Source organism: Egretta garzetta, unplaced genomic scaffold (genome assembly GCF_000687185.1).
Source record: "Egretta garzetta isolate BGI_Z169 unplaced genomic scaffold, ASM68718v1 scaffold130, whole genome shotgun sequence".
Taxonomy (NCBI): Eukaryota; Metazoa; Chordata; class Aves; order Pelecaniformes; family Ardeidae; genus Egretta; species Egretta garzetta.
The window spans coordinates 518,708-543,471 of NW_009258284.1; the positions used below are offsets into that span (position 1 = coordinate 518,708).

General features: G+C 40.8%; 1 protein-coding gene across 1 annotated transcript in view; it reads left to right on the forward strand.

The window, feature by feature from the left end:
• SUSD4 (sushi domain containing 4) overlaps positions 1-18,155 on the forward strand; it is a 105,891-nt gene extending 87,736 nt beyond the window's left edge. Inside the window, exons 13-16 of the mRNA XM_009636913.2 lie at positions 14,065-14,256; positions 14,728-14,872; positions 16,499-16,881; positions 18,127-18,155. Of these exons, the coding sequence (XP_009635208.1) occupies positions 14,065-14,256; positions 14,728-14,872; positions 16,499-16,881; positions 18,127-18,155 (749 nt within the window). The remainder of the gene's footprint in view (positions 1-14,064; positions 14,257-14,727; positions 14,873-16,498; positions 16,882-18,126) is intronic.
• The last annotated feature ends 6,609 nt before the right edge of the window (positions 18,156-24,764 follow it).

The following is a 24,764-nucleotide window of genomic DNA, read 5'->3' on the forward strand; positions in this document are numbered from 1 at the left end:
TGTCTCTCATAGTAGTTAACCTTAAAGAAGGATTTGCAATTAAAACAACTGAGCTAATTTCATGATTAGGAACATAAAAACCATTCAGTGTGAAACAGAGGTAAATCATACCACGCCAAAAGGAATAATCTGTAATTATAGCTGCAGTGCTGGAATGGAGGACATCGTAGTGCATTTATATTTGCATCCCATACATTTAAAACAAAGATACCGAACAGATTGCTCCATACACTGTCAAAACCTTGTGAACTACCTTCCTCCATCTTCATACAGCATCTTGAATGAAACATCCTAGGAAGTCATCAGAATCCACATACATCCTCTACATTTCATTCCCCTAAAAGGACTACGTTTTTGCTCTATTTCAAGCCTTTGAGGAAGCTATCCATATGTAGAATTTAGCTAAAAGCAATTATAGGAATTCATATGTGAAGCTTATGTCACTGAGCTAAATGCTAAGCATTCTGGAAGTGCAGAAATTTGCCAACAGCATCAACAAAGTGATACACTGCACAAAAATAACAAAATGATCCTTATTTTTAACTGACAGTTCAAGTTCCAAAATTCAAAAATGCCTTTGCAATTGTGGAGTGACATAACAAGATGATTTTTTTTTTATTCTTTATTTAGCACACCGTAAAAGATTAATCCCAAATGAGCTCTATGTAAAAGCCATTTTTGGAAGGTTGGTTTGTTGTTGTTTATAGCATGGAAAATACATTTAAAATCAGAAGAGCCCTGTTAGGCTTAATCCAAACAGTATAACTGTCTTGACAAAAATGACAATTCTCCAGTTAGGAAGATAAGAGCTTTAAATACAGAAAATCAATTGTATGAAGCAGAAGAAGTTGTGTCTTACCCTCACTTAATAGAGGTGAGCGTTCCAGCTCCTGTCAAAATACCTGAGAAAACTCATGCGCTTGTTGTTTATTGCTTGTATTATAAAGTCATGGAGAGGCTCTTTTTTCTTGATTTAAAACATGAGATAAGAACAGCTGCCCTGACAGTTCTACCTTTTAAATAACACGTCAAAAGTTATCATCCGCAGTCAGCTATGATGATCTGTGATGGGGGGGGTCAGTGTGTGCCAGACGCTGTGTCAAGGCCATCTCAGAGGCCTCCTGAGTTTTGATTTAGATCCAGCCTCCCTTTTAATCGCTTTCTTATTGCTCTTTTTATATGTTAAAACTTTCCGTGGTGATTTCGTGGTGGCGTCCCATCTGTGCATGTGTTGAGTGAACCACATGAGGCCAAAGCCTGGAGCATAACGCTGGCAAGAGCAGGTTCTCCTCAGCTTTGGGGCTGTCCCTGCTGCTGTTGGGGGCAGAAGGGAGAGCAGCATCACTCGAAAGGTCACCCCTGACAACTCCCCTTGTGAATCCTGTTGTAGGGATCCTTCAGCTGGTATGCAGCCAACTTCAAAATTAAATCCAGATCGGGCATATCAACTTGAGATGCCCTCGTTTGAAAGCATTTATTCAAGTGATTTATGCAAGGAGTGCCAGTCTCCAGGAATCTTGTTAGAATCCGCGCCTCTTAATTAGTGGACAAAACTCCCTCCCTGCGTATTTTTTATTCTGCACCTTGCATACCAATGTCAAGCTCATTTTTCAGCATTCCTTTTATGTGTGAGGTATAATCTCGCCAAGCAGTATTTTTCACAGAGGAAATCTGCAAATAACAAATTAATTCCATTTATTTATTTCCATGACCAATTCAAAATTTATTCTAACGACATTTCCTGCTCAGTATTTTAATATGGTAATGATTAAAAGCAAATGGTTGTTAGGAAGCTATAGTAAACCATTTTAGGGCTTTTATTCTGCAATAAACAATGCTGCTTACAGCTTTCTCGTTTTAATATATGTTCTTCTTGAAGCCTTCAATTTCTTAAATGTGTGGGTAATCACACAAATCCTATACGTCAATCTCATGAATTTTTCCCTCTTTGTTAGGCCAAGTAAATTCTGAATGAAGGGTTTGTAACTCCATTTAAATAAAGTTACACCAGGGAGCTGATAGCGGTCATACTGAAGTGCAGCCAAGACTGCAATGCTATACAGCGGCTTCTCAGAAACAGCTGCTTGGACCTGATCAGGGAGGTTGTTATAGCTCGGGTGAATAAAGATGCCTCTAGTTCAGATTGCCAAGCATTTACTGGTATGAGATCCTCTTCTTAAATGCTTGTACCTTTGCCAAATTTAAAACATTGGGATTGATTTTTGAGTGTCTGCCTCAAGCTGAATCATTTGGGAAGCTTCAGTTGAAATGGTTCAGCTATATCTGAGAATGGCAGCAGAGGAAGTGGTGGTGTTTCACCAGTGCTAGAAAACTTAACAGGCATTTAGAGGATAAGATGAAACATCTTAACACTGAATTTTCTTCTCCTTTAATTCCCCGATTTACATCTTTAACTTTTTTAATATCTTTTTTTTTATAGTGGAATTCCATAATTATGCAAAAGTTCTTTTAAATTTCTTCCGTACTGAAACTTGTTAGATGCTTCAAGGATATATAAAACTCTAAGGAAAATGTTAATTTACTTACTTATATGATTTTTAACTTTCCAATTTTGGGTTAATCATCCATCTGTTGAAATTAATGTGAGTTAGTGATTGCCTTCTGTAAAATCAGATATGCAAAAGATAGCGGGGCACCCTTAAATTGAAGATTACCACATGGGGTTTAAACATTAATTGTAAAATCAGATGGCTTCCAGAAACACTGGGGGAGAGTAAACACTTGAAAACATACTGGTATGGAATTCTGTTAGATGAAATGTGTAGAACTACAAAATGTTATGATATGATACTTTAAGGTGAATAAAGACATTACACAGGGTTTGGAGAAATTAAAAAAAAAGAAGAAAAAAAGCCTGGCCATTAGTACTTTGGGAAGATGATCTGCATATGATTACACACCTTGCCATCTGGACTCTGAATTTTAATCTTTCATGCCCTTTGGAAGATTTCCAAGAATATGTAAGGAATGGTTCTTATAAATCTAGGGGTGAAGCAGGCAAAGAGAGGAAAGGCTGGGAGAATTTGATCTTAGTCCTAATGCTGGAATATAAAGGATGGAGAGTGTAATTGGGAATTCCTGCCTTTGTATTTAAGAGCAAAAGGGAAAACAGGTTGATTGAATTTGCAACGGACATGATGCTGTTATCTGGAATGTCTGGTTTCAGCATCACCCCAGCTGAACACAAAAGCCGGTCCTGCAGGAAATCAATATCAAAACTTCATTCTACATGTGAGAATCAACAGATTCTCTAGCTGAGGTTAAGCTTGAAAGAATGTTAAATAGAAAATATTTCAAATTTTTGTAGGTAGATTCAAAATAACAATAAGGCAAACATGAGGAACAGACTTCAAAGGAGAGAGTCAATGATTAGAAGACAGGAAGAACAGAGGAAAACTGAAGGCATTTCAGAAGTCTGGTGTACAAAACCACCTCATTGTGGGAGGAGGTGAAAAGATATAACACTAAGCTAAAAACTGATTACAGAAGGGATCCTGAAAGCTATAGAAACTATGAGAGAAAGATAGGAGAAGAAAGGAATTAAGAAAATTGCACAACAAACCAGAAGTGCAAGGGAGCAAAAAAAAAACTATCTAAAGCACCAGGAAATTTCTGAAGAATAAAAGGGGGTTAGTCATTTAGTTAATTTAAACCACCAAAGTGTGCTACATATAAAAAAATACTCTGGAAAGACAGGCAAGAATACAGGACAGAGCTTTAAAATTATTCTTCTCACAAACCTGAGGACAGACACTCATAGAGAGGGTCTGATAATTCTGACATGGAGCCTAGAAAGTAAAGAGCATGAAAGAGCACGGGAGGAGGGCGATATTACAGGTGAAATGCTATAGTCGGTTAATATTTCAAAACAAAGTAGTTTAAACTTTCTAACCAATTACACACAGGATGCTTTGAAAGCTTCAAAACTCTTCATTTTTATATAACAATTGCTAATGCCATAAACTGTGATTGACGCCAAGCTATACATTTGATAAACGTTCAATGCCCTTAAAATAGTTTAAATTCTTTATGGAACATACAGCAGTGCACTGAGAAAAAAGATACAAGTCAGCCTGTAATCATTTTATGTTCAGGAATCAGAATAAAGTAAGCAATCCTAAACCTGAGATATTGTACGTTAGTACGAACAGATTTCTCTCTGTGTTTCTTTGTTGACATTGAGAAGGCTTTAGATAAATTCCAACATGATGCATATCCTCAGGGAAGATAATGTTGATGCAGCAGATCTCCAACAGATAAAAATCCTGTAAAGCGAGCAGAGGGCAGCAATACAAGCAAGCTGTGAAAAACTGTGGTATTAAGAAATTAAGAGAGGTAAATACCAGTATTCTGTTCTATGTTTCCACCTACTCCACTTGCAGGCAGGAGGGAGAATAAATTAAATACTGCTCAACTACCAAAGAGGTCATCCGAGTTAACTGAGTTAATGTTAACATATGACGCATTGATAGCCTTGTTTTTAATAGCTCTGACCAGAATGGCATGTCAGAATATATTCACTGCCTGGAGCAATACTTCATGCAACTCAGGAATGACAACCAGCAGTAAATGCTCAAATAGCAGCAGCCAACAATATTTGTAAGCACCTTTACTTGGGCACCACCTTTACATTGGTGACACTTTTAGCCTGATGGCCCAAGGATGAAATAGGCTGATAGTCTTTCACCCTGGGAAGGCTTAAGTTGTAGAAAGCAAGTGTGATGAAGAAGTTCAACAGGGTAGTTTCTTTTAAAAAAGTCATTCACTAATTCTACATGTTTCTGCACTGTAGACAGTTAATTTGTTCAACCCCTGAGATTGCAGAAATTATATGTGGCTGGCCACCCTGTACAAGTGTGGACATTGAACACTTTTAAGGAGCTGCTCATTGGTGACTTGGAATATCTGGATTTTTGTGCTTTTGGAGAATGCTGAAATTCATGAGCACACCTCTACCTACAGCTGAAGAGGCATGAAAAAGAATTGAATTCAGAAAGAGCACAGTGACATGAAATACTAGGCAGACAAGTCATGTTCTTCTGTGGATGTACTGCTTAATAGTCACTCGATCACTTAATTCCAGCAGGTGTACTGCAAAGTGAAACAGAACGAAAACCAGACCACATTTTGAGACAGAATGATACACAGAAGTGGGCTTTTACAGCTTTCGTTATGAGGGATGGGGGGTTTAGAGAACAGTCTCTAAGCTGAAGATGTTGTTTGAAGAAGATAAATACCATTGTATTTCTAAGTGACTGCTCCGTTTTTGCATTGCAGAAATCTTCTTTGATCTTGGCTGTGACTGAAATAGATGCCTTCTCTGCTGTTCATAGTTTTTCAAGAAAGCAACAGAACAAGAACTTGTAATCTGTTTCTTTTATGTCTTCTGTTTCTGCTTGATGCACAGGACTGTCACAGTAAATCATTGTTTTATACCTGCTCTATCACCTGTGTACCTTTCAGAAACTCCTTAGCATTTCCAGAATCAGCCAGACATCCCAACTTTTTTATGGAGCCATAATTTCTGCCCTGAAGTTCCACGTTAGCTGCCAGATGCATGTAGTATTTTATCCACAGAGTTTAAAATATGCTGCGGATTAGGTGAGGGAAGGCAGACAAAATTTCTCCCTGAAGGCTGTTTTATGATATTAATCTTTAACTGGATCGGGCAGGGCTCCTCAGAAAGGAAAGGCATGGCACGCTACATTGTCTACCTTGAAGTCGAGTATCTCTGCGCTTTATAGACATGTTCATTAAATTTGGCTACACAGTGCAATCACAGAACGTCTTCCACAAATGGAGGGAACTGTAGCTACAGACTCTATGCATTAGGAAGTCTACTCGCTGCATAGGTTTGTTCACTTCCAGTATATAAATAGATATAAAAAGAAAAAAAAAAAAAAAGAGATAAAAACCAATATTTAAAGGGTGGCAGTTTCACCAATCAGTGTAGGCAGGCACTTGATAACTAAACATAAATAACAGAAACCGAGACTCTTCCACACCTCCCTAGTCTTGTAAGCTGGCTTGTGGTATTACGGTGCCGAGATCATAGAATCATAGAATCATAGAATCACTTTGGTTGGAAAAGACCTTTGAGATCATCAAGTCCAACCTTTAACCTAACCCTGCCATCCCACCACTAAACCATGTCCCTAAGCACCTCATCTGGTTTTCCTCCCCTTTTTTTTCCTATTAGCACTCCATTGGGAATGAGACTTTGTGCTTTTTCTTCTCTCAGGTGATATAGTTTGATTTCCTCAGCTTTCAACTGAGCCCTGGAATACAGCTCGTCTATTCCAGCAAGTCCGGCTGGACTTGGCATTCCAGTCTCATCCTCAATGACTGGTGTAGGCGACACCACACAGGCTCAAGGGATTCTTGCTTATAAACAAAGTGGAAAAAGCAATTCAAGAAAGAGGGGTTAAAATAGCATAAAAACATTGATATGTCCAGCTCACAGTGAGTGGTGGCTTCTTCAGACATTCCTGTCAGGTGCTTTTATCTGTCTGGTTTTCTTAGCAATCTTTTTTTCTTCCTCCACCTCCATTCTATTTCTAAGCATTTTGACCTTTTCCAGGTCTGAAGTTGTCCTGTGATGCCTGTCAGATACCCAAGCTTTGACTTATTTTGAAGCTCTCTGATGCCTTCCTGTTAGGTGTCTATGCAGTCCCCAGCATCTGCTTCTCAAAGTCCTAAAAAGACCATTACTGATCATAAAATCAACCACTCGTGAGAAAAGGAAGACACAAAACAAGAAGTGAGTGATGAAGAAAGCTGAAACGATCTGCTGTAAATGAGACCACAGTGCTCCAAGCACTCCCATGTGAATAATGAGTATAAATATTTCCTTAAAGATAATTATGGGTCTCTTGCTAAAGGAACTCTTAGCTCTCTATTGCTGCATAGTCACCATCAATTTTTTGTAGTTTAAATGAAAATTGCACTTTTAAACTTATAATTTATAGGAGAAAGATCACTTGGGGTGTGTTTCATCCCATATCTGTTGTGAAATGCATTTGAAACTAAAGACTTTGGCATCAAGATCAGTATTTCACAGGTTGCTGTGCTGAGAACGGCAGGATTGTTGAGGATAAGTGTGAATTTGGCATGATGCTCCTGTAGGAGCTCAGCTGACTGGAACTGCAGAATGGGCTCTGTAATTTGTAACTCCAGTAACAAGGAAGCTCTGTGTACGATAAGTGATTGTAAATCACCTTCTATTTCCATTTAGGAATCAGCTAATGTTAAACTGTTATTAAAATAGGCTTGAAACTAGCTTTGTACTGTTTCATTTAGGCTCATACAGCTGGTGTCAGTGATAGCAATTTTAAGCAAGATGGTGTTTGTCAAAGCTAGACCAGAGAAGCAGCTTTTCATTAAAAACTTAATTATTCAATTCATTTCACACTTCATAGAAGGTGAAAAGTGCTCCTCACTGTGTGCACATTGAAAGGCTTACCTCGCTATCGTAGCTGGTACAGAACCACCCAGGGGTTATTGTCTAAGGGTAGAGCAAGCAGCTTGGAGCCATCGGACCTGGGGAATGTGTGTAGCTGCTGAACATTGACTTGCTGTATGGTCGAGAAGAAGTTGCATAACTGTTAGGTGTCTCTTCAGAAGAAAACATGTAAGTGGTATTGTGAAGGTTAAGTAATTGAGAAAGGCTAAGATTGAAAAGAATTTGGAAATTATTGGCTAAGAATACAGTATTTTTAATAGTTCTTGCTGTAGGCTGTCAAGAAATAAATTTGCTGGCAACTTCAGAGTTCAAAATAAGCATCTCTTATCTTCATTACTTTAAGTCATGTCTACTGTCAGGCTTAATAGGAGTTACTTTATGTATTAGTACTCACTCAGTTGTTTCCACTAACCTTTCTATTCTGGTATTACTATTGGTGCTGTTGTTTCGCTGTGGGAATGAGTAATCAGAAAAGTTCCTCAAAGCATGTCTTCACTTTCAAAACACAAGTTTAATGGCCTCAAAGTTTTTCTCACTTGTTCCAGTACAGCTACCATATATACGAAGTCTCCCTTCACAATGCTGGCACCTTTTGTTATAGGAATGTATCATTACGATATTGTTAAGCTGATGCTCACAGTAAATTAAAAGTTACCCTCGTAATGCTTCCTGTTCTGCTTACATTTCTGAGGAGTGTCATTAGAAATAAATTCTCATTAAGCAGCTGTTCTAGACTGAGATGTTTTGACAGGGCTTATTTTAAAGCAGCTGGGTTTGCTACTTCCTTCCTTTTACAAACTTCTGAATTTCTTCTTCAAGCTCTCAACTGGATGTGAGTGGTTGAGTCCAACAGTTTTTCTTCCATCATACTTACAATACTGGGCAATTTAATGCAAATTTTTGTTTTGCAATTTTAGAATTAAAATAATTTTGGTTTTTTACATTACTATAAATTGAAATTAAGTATAGAACAGAAGAATCCTTGTTTTAAACTTTAAAGTGCAGAAGTACTTTCCTTTGCCTCCTCTTCTTCCTCTTAGCCATCCACTCCCCCTTCCTTCATGCATTTCCCTATTTCATATTGCACTAGAAGTACCAATTTTTGTCTACCACTTTTTCTCTTGAGATCTTTTTGGCTAACAAATCAATTAGTAAATTCTCTAACAGTGTAGTGTCTTCAGAGTTTAAAAATCCACAACTAACAGCTACTTCTTTTGAATACCACTGATTTATTTTCTTTTTGTTTGTTGTTTTTTACAAACTCATAACTATTAAGAAGCATTTTCCTTTGTGAATACCAGTGTTCCATCAACTGAATATAGGATATAGGCATTACATTGCCCTCCATACTGACTGTCTTATAATGTGTTGGTATGTGTATTTGAGAGGACAAGGAGCTTGAAATTAAGGCTCTCTAATGTGCAGTGCAAGTGTGATTCATGTCCTGGTAATACCTGTGGAAATGGCCAGGTCTGTCAGGTGAACTGGACAGGAATTGTTGAGGCATGTGAGAGAAAGGCTTCTTTGGTTGAGTATTTATTTTATTCAGAAGGTCTGAAGGGTGATGACACTGAAGTAACCAAGGAGCCAAGTTTTATTAGCGCAGTGTTCATAAGCAGGAAAAGGAACAAGCGTAATCTTCAACTTCTATGTTCCTGTAAAAAAATGAATTTTCAGATCCTACGTACCCAAGTATGTGTTTGTATGAAGGCAATACATGGAAAAGGATCCTTACTGAGACCCCAGAAGTCAGCCAGTAAAGCCTCTGGTGGGAACCAGGCCACCCCAGATGGGAAGTCAGGCCTGCTGGGATGTGTACTGCTGCAGTCCTGTGGAGTAAATCGTGGCTCGAATTAAGCATTGGTTGGAATGCAGTGGCCATGACAGGTGTCCAGATTTCTGGTGTTAATTATTGTCCTGATATGTACAAGAATGGCAAGTGAGGGTCAGGAGAAGCTCTTCTTCTCTTCCAGGTTGTGCACAAACCAGACAGTGTGTCCACCTCTATGATGACTATCTAGCACGATACACCAGCATTTCCCCTGCACATTGGAACTGGCAGGTTTTTATCTGTGTCTTTCTCATAATGAAGTTTCATCTTAATATTTTCTCACTCTTTGCATAATGAGCAGGCATTCACGGTGTGTTTGGAAGAAGCATTATTTCTGATTAGGTGCAAATGTCTCTAACCCTGTTCATCGCTGTGCAAACAGAAAATGGCTGGCCTTACACTGGGTTTTTCTGCTAACCCAGCTAACTGAGCAGCTAATGTCCTACATGAAAAGCAGACTAGTATCTAGAGAAAAAAACATACTATGCAAAAAATCACAGGTGGAATATAAGCTTCGTGCTTATTCCCAGCCCTTTTTAATAAGTAAAGAGCCCTGTATTTCAAGGTATTTTTGCTTTTATTTTTTGGCTCACGTACAAAAGCTGGGCAAAACCTGAACAATTTGCCTCCCCCCTACTTTGACCAAGGGCTAAACTGACTAGCCATTGAACTGATTGACTGAAAAGATTTTGAGCACTGTAAATATCTGTAACTCCACTGTTGTCTCTCTACCAGTGGCTTTTTAAAAGTGACGTGACATCTTTATTCTGTGCCATCAGTTTTAAAAGAGAATATGCTGATGCCAAAAAATCTTCCCTCCCTCCTACAGTTCCAGTGTCAACAGCACAGAATTACTGCAGCATCCTCTGGGCAGAGTTTAAAAAGCTTCTTCACCATAATGTGTAGGAAAAATTGTTGGGCGAACCCTATTTATTCTTCCAGTGTCTGGGCAGTAAGCGCCCACAGCCTGCATCACCCTTGCTGTGACCCTGGTCCAAGGAATGTGGCTGTTGCACTGCGGAAGCTGTGATGGAGCGGGCATGCCATGGGGCAGATTTGCCTTTGTCTCTGCTCCAAGGCAGTATGTGACAGTGCTTGTAACACAAGGCTCGACTCCCTGGGTTTTAAGCTCTTCCTGAGAGTACTAATCTTTTGTTAAAATCAGTCAGAGCAGAAAGCCCATAGCTGATTTTAGAGGAGAGCCCTCAGCTCCAGCAGCTCCTAAGAGCAGGCGGGGAAGTCCATCAAATCAAATCAGGAATTCCTCCTTTCAACTTCCTTGAGTAACAGGCGTCTTGAGCATCCTGGAGGGGATTTGTTTGCCATATAAACACACTTGTTCTTTCTTTTTGATGAACGACTCAGCTTTTAAGCTGAGAATGCAGAGCTGTAAAGTTCCTGTAAGTCCCCTTACAGTCTGTGGCCAATTGCTCTACAAAGACAGATCCAGAGACCCAGGATCACATGCTGCGGAACCACCAGCAGACACTGCCTGAATTATGTCCATCCCTCTGACAAGCTCCAAAGTTAAGGACACATGCATGTGGTCTTTTAATATTGGTCATCAGAAGATACTACTGGATTATCCATGCTGGATGTTGTAATTAGCACATTAAAGTTGTAAAAGCCTTATAGAGTGAAGATGCTGAAAGCTATTGGTAGTAAAGATCTGGTGTCATATTTAAGAACAGCACTTAGGACTTTTTCTAAGCTGTGAGAACTTCCTGGAGTAGAATTCACATGTTTCTATGATTATTTATCATTCATACTGCTGTCAGCTTTGATAGTGAAAATGTACTTGTCAGACATTTTTATTTTAATCAGTTTGTGGCTATTTTCATTGCCACCCGAGTCTTCCTCCGTATGTGATCTGGCACATTCCTTTAATCTGTGTAACCAGTATCATACACTGGTATCCAGCATAAATAAGGGATTTGACCCTTTAAGATGACTAGCTCTGCACTAAAAATTTTGTCTTTGGGAGAGCAGATCTCCAGACTTTCATAATCTTGCTTGTCTGTGATCAAATCTAAGGCCATTTCATGGCTGTCCTTCCACTGACTTTAAAGGATCTTGGACCAGGATGACCGTGGGAATGGAGCAAGTTGAGAAAGGGATGGTGTGTACGACTAACTGCTCAGAGGTCAAAGCAAGTTCATTTTTGGTTGTTTGCAATGTATCTTATTTGACTTGATTTGGAAAAAGAGGGTCTGAACCTGAGTGTTACCGATTGTACATGGGGTCCAGTTTGTCCATGCAGCTGTTGAGGGATACTGAAACTGGATGAACATAAAGTTCACAGGAGGTGGTGAGGGATACCCCAAGCGAGTGAGAACACCTGACTCTGACAGTCCAGTTGATACAAGAATGAAGCACTGTTTCAATTGGGCTAAATACCCTCATTTTCAAACCCACTCCATTGCATCTGCTGGTTGCAAGACTGTTTAACGAAAGAGCTGTTGGCAGGTACGACAGCTTAAAACTTGACTCTAATTGATGACTAATGCTTGGCAGTGCATTAAAGAAATGTTTGCAGCAGTTTCCAGGCAGCACATGAGCATTTCCCCTGAAATATGGAGGATGTCAGTAGAAGGGGTGGCACTCTTCTTTAGCACTGAGGATATATCCTACACAAAGAGTGATGCTCTTCTTTTCAGGTTTTATAAAATACATCTCCATTTGTAAACAGACTGACAGCTCCGTATCTGGGTTGTTCCCACAGTGTATTGTTTTTAATCTGCCTAGAAATGTGTCATTCCTGAGCTGATCCATAACGCTAGGACACCAACTTTGAGGCTTTTTTTACTCAGCAGGTTGCTTTGGCTCTTAATGACATTAGGAGGTTAGAGAGGAGGCAGCAGGTACATTGCTATAGAGGAAAATTTGATTCTCTGAGTGTTGCTCTTTGTGATAAGGTGTGCTCTACTTGCTCATTGCTAGAAAAGTACTGGGCATCCACACATCTCTTGCAGCCTGCCGTAGCCTGGCAAAACTCAGTTACAAAGAAGCTTAAATTGCTGTCTTCCTTTGTTCTCATGGTCTAAGCGTAGATAATAAAAATACACTAGGCTTCCTTATGGCAGGCCAGAATCGTTGCTTTCACTGATCATTTTCTTTTTAATAGAAGAATGATCCCTCATATGGACAAAGGGTGCTGTCCTACTGTTTCAGTCTGACACCTTTGCCCTAGTCTTAAGAAAATTGTTTTCAATCTTGAGTTGACTCCCCAGTAAAGCATTCCTCTTTCTTGTGGGCCCAGAGACTTTTTTGGAAAGTATGCAGAGTACTGAGGATGTGAATTTTTATGTGAATTACTTGCTCTGATTTCAAGTTATTATTAAGCCTTGCCAGTGAAAATGCAAACAAAACCATGTCTCCAGGGGATGGGGAATAGACATTGCTGCACATTGTAATCAGCCTCTCTTGAAGATTCATTTAATATCTTGTGTATTTTTTTATGAAATGCATTATTCATGTAACAAGATTCACAGAGAGAAGCAGCTGAATTGTAATTTCTGGGAAGATTCTTCTTCCGAGAGATGGCATTTTCATTATTTAAATCAATGCAGCAGGTCTTGCCTGCATGAGGGAGGCATGAAGTGAAGGGAACAGCCTGTAGATGGGGCACCAAGCCAGTTAGTTACTGCCTCTGAAGGGAAATAAAACAAGCCATCCAGTAATTTAAGCCCTTTTTGGGTCAGTATGTAGCCATTTGAGACATCATTACACTTCGTAGGGTTTTTTCCTCTGTGTTAGAAGCACTTAAGAAAATAGTAATCAACTAACACTTACTCAGTGGAAAAGTTTCCTCTCTTATAAAAATACTGCTTGCGAGCTGCTTTCTGCTGCTGTTTCCTAGAGAGTGCTCCCTGGGTTCTCACACAAAGTTCATCTGCCCAGCCATGTGAGAGGACATTTCTTTTTCATTTCAGGGCCTACAATAAAAGTTCCACATGTTTATATTGCAGTTCTCTCTTATTTACCCAACCTATGTAAACCACTGTACTTAATTAACACAGGCTCAGCCTCTGTTATATTTAAGACCTCACTCCACCAGTGGTCCCGCTGAAATCAGTCAGGCTGTGCGGAGATAACAAAACACAAATAACACGGGTAGAGTTTAAGCTCGACTTAATAATATTGCAGTGGTACAGACTATAAGTGCTTAAGCAACATTGTCTGCTGTGCTCTTGCAGCACAGCTGATGGCAAATTAATTTTTAACAGTGAATATTTAGGAATTTAATTAGTGCCTATAACCATTTAATTATGTTAATGAAACAAAAAACAGGATGTTACAGCTGAATTTTAGATACTTCAGAAGGAGAGGGTTTCTCCTTATTTTGAGTGTCCCCCTCCATCCCCATATAGCCATCTTATAGGCATATGTGGCCCCGTCTGACTTCCTCCCACCCCCTCTTCCCCAGAGGATGGGAAGCTTCACAGATCCCACCTCTCAGCCTTTCAACAAGCAGGTGACAGCAGAGCTTGCTGGTGTTGATGAGAGCTGAAGGTGACCCACCCCAGCCCATGTTACCACGTGGGAGGCACGTGCATCCCTCCCCTGGTGTGGATGGGTGCCTGATCTCCCAGCAGCAGCCGTCTGGTGCTGCTGAGACGAACCCAAAACTGTAGGGAGCCTGAAAGGGAGGCTGAAATGTGCCCTGTGCGTTTTGACACACTGAAGCAACCCAGCAGTGGGTTGCTGGCATTAACGTCTTTCTCATTTTCTCTTTGTTTATTTGGCCAAGTTTGTCCACTACCTCCCATGGTGAGTCATGGAGACTACATCTGCCACCCGCGGCCTTGCGAGCGTTACAACCACGGGACGGTCGTGGAGTTTTACTGTGATCCTGGTTATACCCTCACCAATGACTACAAGTACATAACCTGCCAGTACGGAGAGTGGTTCCCCTCCTACCAAGTATACTGTGTTAAAACAGGTAAGGGAGTAGCAATGGCATTACTCTTATAGTCCCTCTTTTTTAGAACAAATTTGTTGGCCTGTAATGCCTGATGAATTTCATCTGTTTCATGGTTAAATGATGAACATTGATTTTAAGATGCTATTAAATACAGTCCATTTCCAACATCCTGAATGATCTTAAACCATTTCAATCGTTAGCTCTTCAAATGTATTTTTTAACATCTTCTGGATTTTTTTATATCTATATAAGCTCAGTTCATGACTGCATGTATAAAAGAAGTCAAGGGGAAAAAGCAAGATCTAGGCCCTGTGGCAGCTAAACGTTAAGGCTGCTTTTGGTATATGGCATTGAGTTCATGTGTGTTTTTACAACATATGTATAAAAATGTCTTGTCCTAACTGGCACTTCTGAGTATTGTCAAAGTATTAATACAAAATAACAGCGGTAATAATCAAACACAACTCTTGCATTGCCTTTTTGTTACAGAACAAACCTGGCCAAATACACAGGAAACCCTCCTGACAACATGGAAAATAGTGGCATTTACTGCTACCAGCGTTTTATTAGTACTGCTGCTGGTTATTTTAGCCAGGATGTTCCAGACCAAATTTAAGACACATTTCCTTCCAAGGTTTGTACTGTTTTCTTTTTTTTTTTTTTTTTTGAAGATTGAGGACCTTGATTCAGTTTTCACATTCGGCACTCCTTGCTGAGGAGGCAACACAGCTCACAAGCCTTGCAGATACCTTCTGAGCACAAGTCTCTGAACCACCAGTGGGGACGGGTACCCCCAAAACCCCACAGTCGTCCTTTCTGCAACTAAGATAAAAGGCAAAGTTTGCCAGATTCACTTTGGTAGTAATTACAGCTCTACTACTGAGAATTGCTGCTTCTGCATGTAAAAATAGCTGACAATATTTTTAAATAATCACTTACAGGTGCTGGGGGAATTAATTTTTTAACTACCCTAGACTTAGTAATGTAAGTTTTAAGAAAGATTTTCTTTTTCTCCATGGACAAATTTACATTAAAAGTTTGCTTTCCCTTCATGAATATTATTTCCATCACGATTCATAAACATCTCCTACATCTTCCTTTATTTCCAAAAAATACTGTGCAGCTATGAGCATTTGTCATTGATTCTCACAGCACTCCTCATGAGACAGGTAGGTGGGTATTATTATTATTATCTTAAAGCTGGAAAAACAAAGGCAGGTGTGCGGAGTTTTAGGCAAAGCTAGTACTGTATCTGGGTTTAGACTTGTTCTAGTTTTCACTCTGCTCAGACCTTCACTGAGTGACTCCTTCTCTCTGGTGCTTGCTTTTTCTCATGTCTTTATCCTACCACGTGCAAACAACAGAGACGAAAAAGCTGTATGTCGGTGAAGATATGCAGCAGAAAGGACTTGGTGATCTTAATGTTAAAGATTATATAAGTGATGTGTAAGATTATATGCATATATATGTGCATATGTATATAGTATATGGGGAGTAGTATACATATACGTATATAACGGGTAACGGGTTGCACTATGGATAGCTTTATAGCCCGTACTTGTCTAGCTTATTGAAATGGCTTTCTGACTTCTCCTTTTCAAACATTTTCATGTCCTAAAGGTAAGTGGGACCAATTCCCTCCTACTAGGACTCTACTGGGATTTAATTGGCTACTAAGCAAGTACTTGAGGGTTTAACAGACCTTCCCAATTAATAGAAATGTTTAGCTTAAAAAAGAAACCAGCTTAGTACTGGTTAAGGAAGCCTTCCTCCTTTGAAAGTAAGACCTGAAGGAGGCCACAAATCTGGCAACCAAAGCCATGCCATCCAGTAGTAGTCATCTCAGTGCCCATTTACATGGGCTGGAAACACTTTTGTGCTCTAGCACACATCTTTCCAGTGATTGAGACACTTTTGACTGCTGAACTACATCTGTGATCTTATATCCATGATATCTACTGTGCACAGCACAGCAAACAGTGCTCCTTATCTCTTCCAAGCACCTGTTTTCTTTCCCTTCTCAAAATTGTTCTTCACATTACTGGTTTTATTTTTCTGATTGTAACAGACTCCACCTGACTGTCAAACCTGAACAGAGTTTTGCAAACCCGTGAAGCAAACATTCCTGTGAATGTTAATGACCCTGTAGCTTCATTTTGCATGACTAGAAAGTGCTGTGTTTACTGAAGTTTAGGAGCTGCTCAGAGGTGCTTCTGACATGCTCCTGCTCTCTGTGATAACTCCTCTGTGTTTGACATAGAGGCAACCAGGAGGGCTCCATGGGTGACCCCGACTTTGTGGTGGTGGATGGCGTTCCTGTCATGCTGCCTTCCTATGATGAAGCTGTAAACAGCGGCTTGAATGCTCTAGCACCCGGATATTCAGCTACTACAGACCAGGGACATAGTTTGCAGACAGAAGATCAGAATCCTCCAGCTTACCCCGGCCCCAGGATTACAGACACGCTGCCTAGCGAATTTGAGACCTGTGACAGTAGGTCAGGCTCCTCTGAACTGCTCCAAAGTTTGTACCCATCCCCGGCATGCCAAGCAGCAGCGCTTCCCGGTTCAGATCGAACTGACATGTCCTGTAGCACTGCTGGGGAGGCTGCATCCACGAGTCCGCGGATCGATATTGCAGATGGTGAGTCTTGCATAGGTGCAATAGGTGAGTCCCTAAACAGGAGCCCTCGTTTGTTTGTACTGTCAGAGCAGGAATAAACCCAGCTGACCTGCTCCTACTTTTTACATGGTTTTTTCTACATCTTAATTTGGACATTTTTTAAACCACACTAGTCCATGGTCATAGAGCTTTGTGTCTGTGATGTATCATTGCTAGCTGTGGTGCAAGGGTTTGAATCCCAGGCCAGAAGGTTCTCATCCAGACCCCATAACAGCAGTGTCATCAACAGGGATGTCAGGGGGTACCTGTGTACAGCAGCGAAGCCAACCATCATCTTGCCTGTATTGGTCTGTTCATCTGCTCCTCAGCTCCTACACTCACTCACATGCCATGGCTTTCACAGCAAAGAACAGGATTTTTCTCCTTAAAATGGAAAAGAAAACATGTTTTCATACTAAGCCAAAATTAGCAGCCTTTATTAACAAGCTCATCAAGTCTGCGTGTAAAGCAAACTGTTCAGTCTAAAGCATGTACGCATTAAGCCATGGACATGGGAGTCACAGCATAAAGGGGAATGTACCCACAGGACCACGTATGAGAAGGGAAATGGCCATATATAATCGTCTGCATTTAAATTGAACGTGAGCACGCATTGATGTAATTTCATTGAGTTCTGACGGAGCCATATGGTGTGCTGCTTGGCGTGTTAAGGAAACTAGACAGCTTTCCTTGGAGACATTTAAAAGGAGCGGCTGTGATCCTGCTCTCCACAGTCACTGGGAGTCACTAGGCAAAGAAATCTCTGTGTGATTTATCGGTAGCAGAGCTGAAGCCCAGTGTCCTAAATTTAGTGTGGGTGAAAGTCTGGGTGGACGAAATCTTCCTGCTTCATAGGGTTGAGGTTAAACTTGTAATGGCATCACAAGGGGAAGAGGACAGCTAGAAGGAGGGACAAATTATGATAATGCCAGCAAAAGTCCCTGCTTACTCTGAATGCTGATTCAGTAATTAATGCAGTAGAAAGCATGTTTGCATTGAGGTTTTCGTGGGCCTAACTTGTTTTAGAAAATCTGGGTACTTCTGGTAGGTTAATTTTCACATAGGTGTTAGAGCGCAAGTGGGTCTAGAATTGGAGATACTGTATGTATTGTTCAGATTTTTGCAATGTCCATTTCTATTTTTGCAGAATTGCTAATACTAATACTCTGCAAAAGTATAAAGGCAAGTGACAATCAGCAATCAGTGCTATTTCTTTTTTTCCCCTAGAGATTCCTTTGATGGAAGAAGACCCTTAGCCTGCACAGAGACATGTCTTCGTCGCATTGCACCATTGGGTGACACGAATCATGAGGATTTAGAGATAGAAAAGACTATCTGTGGATTTGGGGAGGGTATTTTCCTACTTATCAATCTTCCACACGATGATGTCACCAGATTGGGTGTACATCTTAATCCACAGCAGCGATAACAGCATCAGCATTTGGAACAGCAGCAGTTTTATGAATGAATCCTGGGGATTTGATGAGAGCAGATGTAGAAAAAGAACTGTGGCTTTTTAGAAATGAAATGTATATCTGCATCGCAGAAAGTCATATGGCTCTGTAAGAAATACTATGGGATTTTGATACTAACTGCCTCACAAAAGCATGTCAAAGTATGTACATTTGCTTATAAAGACTAGATTATGGACCTCTAGTTTATGAAGAATCCTTACAAGTTGAAAAAAATACTAGTACTGAAATGGAAAAAAAGAGGAAAGATCCTCTTTGGCTCTCCTATGTTAGCCAGGAAGCTTTTGATTTAGTTGTTGGTGATTTTGTTTCAGACCATGTCTGCACAAAATAGACCAGAAATGATGGGATTCATATATACTTTGATGTATGATAGCAAATATATATAAATATATATTTAAAAACTCTTAAAGAGAAAGAAAAGGAAAGACTCCCAGGTCATATAATGATCTGGAGATTTTTTTAAAGGTAAGGCAGAATTTATATCATATACAATATTCAAGGTAAAGTATCGATATTTGTATTTATGCAAGACTTCTGTGACTACATTGCATTTGATAAATCCTGCTATGAGAGATCTAGAAACTGTTAAAATTATGAAATATGTGCTTAAGAAATGTTGAACTGCCCTGCTTCAACCTTTCTTTAGCTCTTACAAATATATATATTCTAGAGTAATCTACAGTCATAGCCCAGAGCACTACCTTGTCCCTGTACATTGTGGTAGTATTCTGAGCCATTATTGTAGAATACTTTTTAAAAAAACAATAAAGTTCAGTTTCAGTTCTTTTGACTTATTTGACTGTGTGTAGTTGGCCTTTTTTTCCTCTTCCTCACTTGTTTCACCTGCTCCCGCCTGAAGGCTGAGATGGCAGCAGAACACCTGGTCTGTAGAGTTTTCCGCTTTACAGTCATTATCCAGCTACGACGGGACAGAGGGGTTTTGGATATGCACAGCATGTGAAACGGGTGCAGCGGTGGCATGGCTTCTACAGATGCTGCTGTTGGCTTTTCTCTCCTCTACGCCGGAGCATTGTGCTAAAGCCTGTATGAACGGTTCAGCTTTGTGGTGTTACAGGCTACTCGTTATTTGTCAGGAAAACTCCTGAATGTTTCATATATTTATTGAAAACCAAGCAGATTTTCTCATCTTATTTTCGGTATCATGCAAACAAAACATATGTTAAACTGGCAGTGTTTGAAGGAAGAACTCGCTGTATGTTTATGACAGAGATTGCCATCATGTGGGCTAATCCAAACCAAAGGAAAAAACGAGACTGAGTTCTGATTCTATGTACAAAGTAAACCAATAACATCCCTATTGCTCTACATAGAGCATCGCTACAAGTTGCTCTGTTATTTTTTCATGACTGTTTCATTATTTATTTGTATTGTGGTAGCATCTAGTGGCCCCACTTACGAGTCAGGCTAGCAGAATGACAGATGTGCTGCCATTCAAGAAAGTGTTTATTAGCATCCTGTCAGCAACTGTATATGACAGCAAGAAGCAAATGGAGACAAAAACCCGTGTAATGGAGACGCAATTACAACAATAATCTCAATTATTCTACGGTATCATTGATGAGCACGCAGTGATTGGTCTTGAAATATAAGACATTTTCCACATTATCCTCCATTCTTGCTTACATAAGATCTACAATTTTTTTCTGCTGAAATTGTTTCAATTGCAGTTATATCTTCAGGTTTATCCCAGGGCTTTATCTATTGGGTGTTAGTATTTTCTTTACTACCCCTTCCTTTTCAGGTCCCATGCTTTCCAGAGGTGTTTGCACTACCAACTGAAGTTCAGTTCACAAGAGAAGCAAACAAGAGAAGAGTGCTGAAATACCAACCTAGAACCAAAGGACGTCTCAAGCCTCCGGTCAGTTAAGTGATTTTTGTTTCATAACATGACTGGGTCTGGAACACAAGTCATACGAGGAGCGGCTGAGGGAACTGGGGTTATTTAGTCTGGAGAAGAGGAGGCTGAGGGGAGACCTGATCGCCCTCTACAACTACCTGAAAGGAGGCTGTAGTGAGGTGGTGGTTGCCCTCTTCTCCCTGGTAACAGATGATAGGATGAGGGGGAATGGTTTGAAGCTGCGCCAGGGCAGGTTTAGGCTAGACATTAGGAAAAACTTCTTCACTGAAAGGGTTGTCAGGCTCTGGAATGGGCTGCCCAGAGAGGTGGTCGAGTCCTCATCCCTGGAGGTATTTAAAAGAAGGATAGATGAGGTGCTTAGGGCCATGGTTTAGTGGTGGGATGGCAGGGTTAGGTTAAAGGTTGGACTCGATGATCTCAAAGGTCTTTTCCAACCAAAGTGATTCTATGATTCTATGATTCTATGAAAAGCATTGAACTTACTTTAGATGCCCTATAAAATATTATGAAGTCGGTCTTTGCTGCTCTTTTAACAGCTTGTGAAATTTCATTCCTTATTAAATTTCTGGACTTCCATTTATTAATTTCTGTTAGGAAAGCTTCTGATTAATATTTGGAGCTGTATGGTTTTACAGATTGACGCTGCTCTATGTATCATATTGCAGTCATTTTGTTAAGGGAGCCTGACAGGGTAACTTAGGAAATGTAAATTTATGGCTTATTAGACCATTTTATTTTTAAAAGTGCAGAACTGCAAATACACTAGAAAACATTGATGTATTAATATTGCTTGATAGTTCTTTGATAGCACCGTACTGAATATAACTTGCAAAGGTAAAAGAAAGGGTTTTACCTGTATTTGCTTATGATGTATAAGACTTCCTGAAAGCATGTTGGGGTGGGGGGATTACTTGTGTGGTTGAGTTTGGGGTTTTTGCATGCTTGAATATTTGGGAGGAAAGAGAAGACTGTTTCTGCTGCTTTTTTTTTTTTTTTTTATCATATGGACCCTGAATTCTCAGAAGAGGTCTGCCTGCCCCGGGATCTGCACCCGTGCCCCGACCCACAAGCTGATGCCCTGAGCTGCGGGCTGCCCCCAGGTGCCCCCCAGCCTGCCCAGCTGCCCGGCCACCCTGCCAGCCTGGAGGACCCTGCAGCTCCCTGGCCTAAGAGTTCAGGTCAACCTCGAGCACTGCCTGAGCCCCGGCAGCCAAACCTTCGGGACAGTGGATACTCTTAGGGACCCGAGAGACTGGAGAGCTGGTAAGATCATGACAGTATGTTTTCCATGCAAATGGAACCAGACTGGAGCATGAGTGCTTCTTATGCAGATCATAAGCTGTTTTCGCTTGAGCTAACGGGATGTGAATTTAAAAAAAAAAAACAGGAAAACCCTCAGTGAGGGGAGAAGCAGCGCGTTAAGTGAAGACGGACAACCTCTGTGCCTTCAGCAGAGGGAGGAAAGGGTATGTACTGAGAACTCCAGGAAAGAAAAACAAGAATTGGCTGCATCGTGCCAGTATTTCTAAAAATGAAAATGTGTCAGCCTTCAACACTGACTTATGAATGAGGGCTTGACCCGCAGAGTGCTGTGGGAAGGGTGGGGACCCAAGGTCTTGCAGCAGCTCTGCAGGGCGTGAATCACAACCTGAGCATGAGTCAACAGGACCTGGCTGTTGTGGAAATGTTAAATGCCAATATGGGGATGTTTATACAGAACTAGAACTTATAAAATGCATGAAGCAAGCCTTCAGCTCCTCTCAGCACTAGTAAGGCCTCAGCTAGAGCAGCGTGTCAAATGTTGAGCAAATTTTTTCCTCTTCAAGGGAAATGTGTAAGTAGCTGGAGGGAAGCCAAGGAGAGAGAATCAAGTGTTATAAGAAGTTTGGAAGAGCCTGTCCTCACAGGTCACATTAGAGATCATGTAGTGTTCAGTGTGAACAACAGAAGATCAAAGGGGACACACAAATTTGGCTTTCTGTAAGAAGCATATTTTGCAAAGAAGGGAATTATCCATTTAAGTAGGACAAGAATAATAAGCTTAATTGCAGCTTGAGAGAATTAGGTTAGATATTGTGAAAAACCTTCTAGCCACAGAGATGATTGCAATCAAGTAGAGATGGTCTGAGGACGCTGTCCAAAACCTCTGTTATGAGAGATTTTTAAGGACTGTTTTAAATAAATAGGGGCCAGGAAAACACTGGGGTGGGATGCAGTGCATGAGCTTTAGTGCCCTTTCTCATTCTGTTTCTGTGTGATTCCCAGCTTGTGAGAACTAAACTTGGCTGATGCATGGTTTTCCCCTTATAGACTAACTCCACACTGATCAAACTGGTCAGAAGTCGTCAAAATTGCAGTGAGAAATGCTCTCTGTTCCACCAACAGAAGCTTTTAGTGTAGCACGGGTTGGAGTCCATTAAAAGTCCTGTTGCAGTAAAGTGACATTGATTTCAGAATCTTGTTCTGTGACAAATCCAAATTTGGGATTTTCTGGTCTTCGTGTCTCTCTTAGGCAGTTAAATGAATGTACCCATTCTAATACTCCTTGCACATTAGGTGAAGTAAATCCTCTCTTGGCAATTATCTGAAGATAGCCATTGAGTTCAAGGAAAAACAGCAGCTCAGGCACTGGAGCGCAGAGACTATTGTCATGTTTATGCAAAACTTGCTTCCCATGCCACAAAAGCTGTTTATTCCTCTCTGCGCTGTGCTGCAGATGGTCGCATCGCTTACGCATCAGCTGTCAGAGGAGGAGTTGCACAGATGAGAGAAGTGCATCTCAAGCTCCTGTTCTTGGTCTCCCGTGGATTCTCAGGGAGGACTCCAGGGCAAGAAGAACTAGAAAGCAAGTAAACATCTCCCCCAAAGCCAGGAGCATCTCCGATTGTCAAGGGCATGTCCAGTCCCTTTGACGCGGTTCCCAAAGGAATTGCACTGCAGCGGACGGGAGATGGGTCCTGCTTTGCCTATCGCTTTCCCAGGCCAGGGTGTGCAGACAGAGTAGACAGACAAATCCTTCTCCCCCAGAATAACGTATATAACTTCTTTCATGCACTGTGTAAGATTTCCCTTGTCACTACCATTATAAAGTAGCATGCAGCCCGTTCTTCCAGCCCTACCTTTTGCAGGACAGTAAGATGTGTTATTTAACAATAACAGAAAGAGCATTAGCTTGAGGTTAAATTATCTGCTGTCCAGGTATCAGAGCAGACTTTTAATAATTCACATAGACCCCATACAGAAACTGGGTGGATAAGGCTGACTGGGATTCTTGAGGCAGCTTTCCTCAGCAAGGCAAAGGGAGGAGGGGGAAGCTGCTACATGGGGACATTTTGTAATTCAGGAAAACTGGACTCACCTGATAAAATATATTACACAGAGACTTGGGAGAAGAAAGAAAAGCCACTTAAATTTTAATAAAGTCCAAGGGGTACATGGATAATTTTCCCATGTTCTCCAGTAGAGAACAGAGGGAGCTGTTTTCCTAATACAACTGTTTCAAAAGCAAGTCAAAAGGCAGGGAAGGAAGACAAGCTTCCAGGTCGGGGGATCCAGCAGTTCTTTTTCCATCACCTCTACATTTCAGTGGTCAGACTGGTTCTGCTTGCAGTAAGGGCCTTGGTGTTGGGTTGGATCCACTTTTTCCATTTTACTGTGTTTGCCTTCTGTTTCCCTGCTGCTTATCCTTCTACATTCTTTCTCCTTTTTTTTTTTTTTTTTTTTTTTTGTAACTAATGCTGTTGTTCCAGTTTTATCCTGCCACCTCAGTCATGCTGGGAAGCAAAACAAGTTGCTTAATTGCAGTGCAGTCCCCAGCAGGACATGTCCTCTCCCTCATAAGAGGTTGCTCTTATTTGCCTTCCTCATTTATGTTCTCAGCAGAAAGGACAAGAAAGGACAAAAGGACATGGAGCTCCTCACTCTCCTGACAAATGGTCCATGAAAATGGTTAGAGAGGGACACTGAGGGGAGCCCACGTTACTACATGCATGACATATCTATATGCCTCGGTCCCAGGCCTGTTGGCTCACGATCTTTCATTGGCCCAGAATTCACAGGTGCATGCGAATGCTCCTATGCTAACACAGTAGCCAAGATTTTTAAGAATTAGCTAGTATTTTAGGGTGTTTCAAGGTAAGACATTTTAAAGAGACCCTTCTTTCTGAAACTGGTGAGCTCACAGCTTCAGAAAATGGGCACTGATACGGTCCAGTTAGGGAGCACAGCGTGCACAGCAGGTCACTTCATTCGTTTGCTTCCTGGTGCTCCAATATGAATTTCTTGTCCCCAGGATAACTGCTCGAACTAAACAGTTGCCAGTTGCTGAGCTGTCAGGTTCACATCGGGGTTTTTTTTAACCTAATTAGGCTAGATTTATTTTTAACGCTCCTTATTACCATCCGCTTCTGACTTCCATCCATCTACTGCCGAGTACACGCTGCTCTTGCCAAAGCAAGTGCCTTTCAGCAGCTATCTCAGCCCCTGGAACTGTACCACCCTGCGGGAGATCG